Genomic DNA, 6,879 nt, shown 5'->3' on the forward strand with positions numbered 1-6,879 from the left:
TTCGGTAAATGCATGCCCTTTACCGACTTTGAAAAGATTAAATAATAGGTAAACAAAAAAGCTTGATCAAAGCAACTTCACAATTGCCAAAAAGCAAAAGATAAAAATGAGGAAATTTTTTTAAAAAAAGGAACATCCAAAAAGGGGGAGCAATAAGACAGCGGTCATGGTCAACTTTGTTTGAACCCTACTTATACATTAGAGTTTTATGTTTTTGGTGCTAATGAAAGTGACTTCCACGATTCCAAATATAATATTTTAATTATCTTGAGTAGTCATCATGTAGGGCTCAATTTCGTATCATTCTTGCTCATATTTGCTTATTTAATCACACAATCTCTCAACCACATTTACAGGAAAAACAAGGGTTCTTAAGTTGCACACTACATATTAATTAGTGATTCCTTCTATCAAAATCTTAGCTTCTCTCACACTAAATTTGGGAATGCATTCACCAGAAAAGGAGGAAGCCAAGTTGAACGATATGGGTGCGGAGAAGGAGATGAGGAAGAGTCCATCCTTAACCATCATTTTCAGATATGCTGACTGGCTAGACATTTTGCTCATGTTGTTGGGCACATTTGGGGCTGTTGGAGATGGAATGTCGACAAACTGCTTGCTCGTGTACGTTAGCCGCCTTTTCAATAGTTTGGGCTATGGCAAATCGTCTCAGAATAATACCAATTTCTTGGATGAGATTGAAAAGGTTTGCTTTCATCTCTAACTAACACTTACTAATAAGTTTTCTTGCATATATATAGTGTGCTTTATATATGTATTGATTACTTTTGTCTTTCTTATATTACTACTTTTGTAATCATATGTTTTCATTGAATTCTTCTTATAACAGTGTAGCTTATACTTTGTCTACTTGGGGATGGCAGTTATGGTAGTAGCATTTATGGGTAATTTCCTCTAATCTCGATGTCTTTAATTTTACATTCATTTTAATTTTTTGATGAGAAGTGTAATTAATAGACAATGCCTTTTTCTTGGTCATATTAATTGCCCCCCTATATCCAAGTCATGAGATTATGAACTGATTAAAGCAGCCACACAACACACAAGAAAAAGAAACCAAAAGGAGAATTAAAGGGAACAATTATGAGACATATATATCAACGAAATTGAAATTCTTTCTGGGCCATATTAAATCCCCCAAATATGTATACTTTCATACTCATGCATGAGATTGTGAACTAAAACAGCCACACAAAAGCGCGCGCGCACACACACATAAAAGAAAAAATAAACCGGTGTGCGTGTGTTGACCTGACCTAGTGGTGGAGTGATTAATACCTGAAGCTAAAGGTCTCGGATTCGAATCCACCGTGAAGCGAACTTTAAATTTCTATTCATTTATCAATCAACAAAATCGGGAACATATAGAACTTAGTTGCAAAACCCTAAGTGATTTAATTGGAATGCAGAAGGGTACTGCTGGAGCAAGACAAGTGAGAGGCAAGTTTTGAAGATCAGGTACAAGTATTTGGAGGCTGTGCTGAGACAAGAAGTGGGATTCTTCGACACACAAGAAGCAACCACCTCTGAGATCATAAACAGCATCTCAAAAGACACCTCTCTCATTCAAGAGGTCCTAAGCGAAAAGGTATTTCTTTAATAAGCTTAAATTTTAAACTAGCTAGCAACAATTACCACACATATATAGCGATATGATCAGTTGATAACTATCTTAAATTGATAACTGATAACTATATCAACAACCTACATTATTGACATAGAATGTCTTCGTGTTGACATTTATAACATAGGTTATTGACATAGTTTTCGGCTATCAATTTAAGATAATTATAATCCTAAAAGACCATGTATATATATATATATAGGTGCCGATATTTGTGATGAACATGTCGGTGTTTGTGTCGGGGCTGGGCTTTTCCGTGTACTTTTCGTGGAGGCTGGCGCTGGTTGCCTTCCCCACGGTCGTTCTCTTGATCATACCGGGCCTCATCTACGGGAAATACCTTGTGTATTTGTCTAAGGAGAGCTTCAAAGAGCATGGGAAGGCAAACTCGGTGGTGGGGCAGGCGCTGAGCTCTATTAAAACTGTCTACTCTTTCACGGCGGAGAGGAGCATCATTGAAAAGTATGGTTCCATTTTGGACAGAGCAAACATGTTTGGGATCAGACAGGGAATCGCGAAAGGGCTCGCTATTGGAAGCACCGGGCTTTCTTTCGCGATATGGGCGCTGCTCGCGTGGTATGGCAGCCGTCTCATCATGTATAGAGGGGAGAGTGGTGGGAGAATTTACGCCGCCGGACTCTCCTTTGTTTTGGGTGGACTGTAAGCACTCTACTTCTCATTCACTGTTTTTCCATTCGGGTTTGGATGCGCTGCTGTGGAGAGAAGCACAGGGATGCTGTCTGTCTCTGACACATCATTATTTTATAAAAAATGAAATTAATATATTTAAATAATGGTATGTGAGAGACAGCATCCTCTGCCGTACATCTCTCCACAACAGCCTTTAATTAGATATATGTTTATTCTGGTATTGGATTGCAGTTCGCTGGGATCTGCACTGCCGGAAGTGAAATACTTGACGGAAGCATCAGTGGCAGCATCTAGAATCTTCGAGAGGATCGACCGGGTCCCGGATATCGACGGCGAAGACAGCAAGGGCGTGGTGCTAGACAAGATACGAGGAGAGATCGAATTCGAGCACGTGAGATTCTCGTACCCATCGCGCACGGACACGCCCGTGCTCAACGACTTCAACCTCAGCATCGAAGCGGGAAAAACAGTAGCTCTCGTCGGAGCAAGCGGAAGCGGGAAATCCACTGCCATTGCATTATTGCAGCGCTTCTACGATGCCAGCGGAGGAACCGTGCGTGTCGATGGGGTCGACATCACAACTCTACACTTGAAATGGCTTAGACAGAAAATGGGGCTGGTTAGCCAAGAACACGCACTGTTTGGAACATCAGTGAAGGAAAATATCATGTTTGGGAAACTGGATGCAACCATGGATGATGTGATTGCCGCAGCCATGGCTGCCAATGCTCATAATTTCATCAGCCAGCTTCCCCAAGGATACGAGACTAAGGTCAGTATATACTTAGTTGCTACTTCTCCACTTTAACTATTTCCTATTTAATTATTTATTATCATTTTCTCAAAACGAGTTAAAAAAAGAAATGATGCAATTAACAAGGGAACAGCAGAAGTACTATTTATTGACATAATTGGATGTACATAACAGGTTGGGGAGAGAGGAGCATTGCTATCGGGTGGGCAGAAGCAAAGGATTGCGATTGCTAGGGCCACCATCAGAAACCCCGTCATGCTTCTTCTAGACGAAGCCACCAGCGCACTCGACTCTGAATCCGAGAAGCTCGTGCAGAACGCACTCGATCAAGCCTCAATGGGCAGAACAACACTAGTAATTATATCTTTCTCTCAATACTAGCATTACTTGTACTTGTACATACATTTATATAGGAGTCTTAATTTTTGTCTATGTATAAATTCATAATTTAGGTGGTAGCACACAAGCTCTCCACAATAAAGAACGCAGATTTGATTGCTGTAGTGGTTAATGGTAGTATAGCTGAGACCGGCACACACAACGAGCTCATCGACGCCAACGGCAACTACGCAAGATTAGCCAAACTTCAGAGGCAAATGAGCGTCTTAGACCAAGAGCAAAACCTCGAGGCGTCCTCCGCTGCCAGGAGCAGCACCGGAAGAAAGAGCACAATAGGATCAAGCCCTGCTTCACCTCTATCAATCATTTCCTTTCCACCACCACCACCACCACCAGATGCTTCCCCTCCGCCCTCATTCCGCCGCCTACTTTCACTAAACTCCCCGGAATGGAAACAAGGCCTGATCGGCAGCATCTCAGCTGTGTTATTCGGCACCGTGCAGCCAATCTACGCGCTAACAATAGGCGGCATGATCTCAGCCTTCTTCGCCCCGAGCCACGCAGAGATGCAAACCCGCATCGAGAGATACGCCCTCATATTCAGCTCCCTCTGCCTCGCCTCCATCACCCTGAACCTCTGCCAGCACTACAACTTCGCCTACATGGGCGAGTGCCTCACGAGGCGGATCCGCCTCAAGATGCTCGAGAAGATCCTCACATTCGAGGCCGCCTGGTTCGACGAGGACCGCAACTCCAGCGCAGCTCTCTGCTCGAGACTCTCCAACGAGGCATACATGGTCAAATCCCTGGTGGCAGACAGATTGTCCCTGCTGATCCAGACGGCCTCGGCCGTCACCACCGCAATGGTGATGGGGCTAATCATAGCTTGGAAGCTGGCTCTTGTCATGATCGCAGTGCAGCCTCTCACCATCTTCTGCTTCTACATAAGAAAAATCATACTCTCCACCATCACAGCCAACTTCGTCAAGGCGCAGAATCAGAGCACTCAGATCGCCGCGGAGGCAGTTTACAACCACAGAATCGTGACCTCGTTCGGGAGCATAGGGAAAGTGCTTGAGATATTCGACCAGGCTCAAGACGCGCCGAGGAAGGAGGCGAGGAAGAAGTCGTGGCTGGCGGGAGTCGGGATCGGGTCGGCTCAAGGCCTCACTTTCATCTGCTGGGCTCTCGATTTCTGGTACGGCGGCACGCTGGTTAACAGAGGAGAGATATCGGCCGGAGACGTGTTCCGGACTTTTTTCATTTTGGTGAGCACCGGAAAAGTTGTGGCGGAAGCCGGCAGCATGACTTCCGATCTCGTCAAAGGATCCGCGGCGTTAGCTTCCATTTTCGCAATCTTAGATCGACAATCACCAATCTCCGGATCCTATAATGTAATTGTGACTAACTAATTTGTTCTTTTTTTTATATGTATTCAGTATTCAATTGATCGATCAGTTATTGGATTTGGTTTTTGGAACAGGGCGGAGACGGAAAAGGAGGGAAGATGAGCGGCGACATAGAGGTGAAGAGGGTGGATTTCACGTATCCAGCGCGGCCGGAGGCGCAGGTGCTGCGGGATTTCAGCTTGGAAGTTAAGGCAGGGACGAGCGTCGGGCTAGTAGGAAAGAGTGGATGTGGGAAGTCGACCGTTATAGCCCTTATCCAGAGATTCTACGACGTCGACCGTGGCTCGGTTAAGGTGGACGGTGTTGACATAAGGCTGTTCGACGTGGAGTGGTACCGGAAACACATGGCCCTCGTCAGCCAGGAGCCAGTCATCTATTCCGGCAGCATCCGCGACAACATAGTTTTTGGGAAGCCCGATGCGTCCGAGAATGAGGTGGTGGAGGCCGCGAGAGCGGCCAATGCACATGAATTCATCTGGTAAGAAAGCGTTCAATATTACTCCCTGCGTCCTACAGTAATTGGGGCATTTCTTTTGGACACGTGATTTAAAAAGTTAATGTGTTAAAATAATTTTTTTTTAAAAAAAAATGAAATGACTCAACTAACTTGGCACGTCGAAAGTATTAAGCAATTCATTTATGTGAATGAACTAATAGTAAACACGCAGTGGGCTGAAGAAGGGGTACGACACGGAATGCGGAGAAAGAGGGGTGCAGCTATCGGGAGGGCAGAAGCAGAGGATCGCCATAGCCAGAGCCATCATCCGTGACCCAACGGTGCTGCTGCTGGATGAGGCGACCAGCGCGCTGGACGTGCAGTCAGAGCAGCTGGTGCAGGAGGCGCTGGACAGGGTGATGGTAGGGAGGACGACGGTGGTGGTGGCGCACCGCCTCAACACAATCAAGAACTTGGATTCTATTGCTTATGTTTCGGAGGGGAAAGTGGTGGAGCGTGGGACGTATAGCCAACTTAAGAGCAAGAAGGGTGCCTTCTACGATCTTGCTAGCCTTCAAGGTGTATCGGCTCATCATCTCTGAATCTTGCCTTGGAATTTGGATACTAGTATGAAATAGACAAGGAATAACCTACCAGGTTAAGAGTCCTTTCTAGTTGTAATCGTTATTATAACAAGCAGCTGTTCTGTTAGTAGTAATGGTAATGAAATAAATGGTCTACATCTATGGAATGTGAAATCTCACGCATTGATTAAATTTCATCAAATCGAAAACATTAGTAGTTGTATAGTTAATATTTTGTCATTTTTAGAGCTTGCGATCAATGATAATCCATCCTTCCATTATTTAAAGAGTCATTTTAATTCATCGCAACTTTACGAGTTTCAAAAAAGAAAAATGTTTTAGAGACATAATGTCTCCAAGTCATAATGCCATAATGAGGTTAAAATAATCATTTTAGATTGTTTTAGATTTTTATTTAAATTCATGTTATATTTATTTACTTTTTTACCCTTTATATTAAAGTATTCATTAAATAGACTTATTTAACGACATTGCACACTAATTATGCGATTACAATTTTATTAGCATCCGATCCTCGTATTTGTGATGTCAGTTTTTTTATATCTTATTCCATTTATTTAAGGACACATGTTTAAAATAATAAAATATTGTATTTCATTGAATTTATATATTTAGTGTACATTTATTTACCTAATGAAATAATAATATATTTTATTAGAAAATGAACCGTATAACAGATTTCTTATCAAATTAATTTTTAAAAATTTTAATTTAAACAATTTAATAAAATAATTAGCTCTACAAAGTATTAATATTTGTTATCTTATTTTATAAATAGTAAAGAATTAGATTACTATGGTTAAAAATAATTATTTTATAATCAAACTGTAATTTTTAATATTGATAAATTTGATTTTATCACTTTTTTATTTAGAAGATTCTTTATAAGGAGTATTAAAGCTTTTAGCTCAATTTACGATAACATGGTATGCATTCAAATTTGATATATAATGTATTAATACTAATTGAGTTTAATATTTTGATTTTAAAAAATTTAATAATATTAATATTAATTTTTTATTTTCTTTATATTCTTAAAA

The 6,879-nt window shown here is 41.7% G+C and overlaps 1 protein-coding gene across 2 annotated transcripts; it reads left to right on the plus strand.

Annotated features, from left to right (window-relative positions):
* Nucleotides 1-343: 343 nt before the first annotated feature.
* LOC125186336 (putative ABC transporter B family member 8) lies at nucleotides 344-6,099 on the plus strand. Of its 2 annotated transcripts, none has more exons than XM_048082685.1 (9): nucleotides 344-706; nucleotides 851-905; nucleotides 1,431-1,609; nucleotides 1,848-2,305; nucleotides 2,528-3,068; nucleotides 3,225-3,404; nucleotides 3,503-4,783; nucleotides 4,873-5,276; nucleotides 5,467-6,099. In XM_048082685.1, exons 1-9 carry the CDS (start codon nucleotides 446-448, stop codon nucleotides 5,834-5,836), a joined length of 3,729 nt encoding a protein of 1,242 aa, XP_047938642.1. In that variant the 5' UTR covers nucleotides 344-445; the 3' UTR covers nucleotides 5,837-6,099. The 2 variants fall into 2 exon arrangements, with proteins under 2 accessions (XP_047938642.1, XP_047938643.1); XM_048082686.1 differs by having other exon boundaries at nucleotides 5,456-5,588.
* Nucleotides 6,100-6,879: the final 780 nt, after the last annotated feature.

Source organism: Salvia hispanica, chromosome 5, assembly GCF_023119035.1.
Source record: "Salvia hispanica cultivar TCC Black 2014 chromosome 5, UniMelb_Shisp_WGS_1.0, whole genome shotgun sequence".
Taxonomy (NCBI): Eukaryota; Viridiplantae; Streptophyta; class Magnoliopsida; order Lamiales; family Lamiaceae; genus Salvia; species Salvia hispanica.

Coding starts and splice junctions, on each gene's coding strand:
- LOC125186336 (XM_048082685.1), top strand. CDS start 446: ATGCATTCACCAGAAAAGGAGGAAGCCAAGTTGAACGATATGGGTGCG. Junction 1,610..1,847: donor AAGAGGTCCTAAGCGAAAAG/GTATTTCTTTAA, acceptor ATATATATATAG/GTGCCGATATTTGTGATGAA. Junction 2,306..2,527: donor TCCTTTGTTTTGGGTGGACT/GTAAGCACTCTA, acceptor ATTGGATTGCAG/TTCGCTGGGATCTGCACTGC.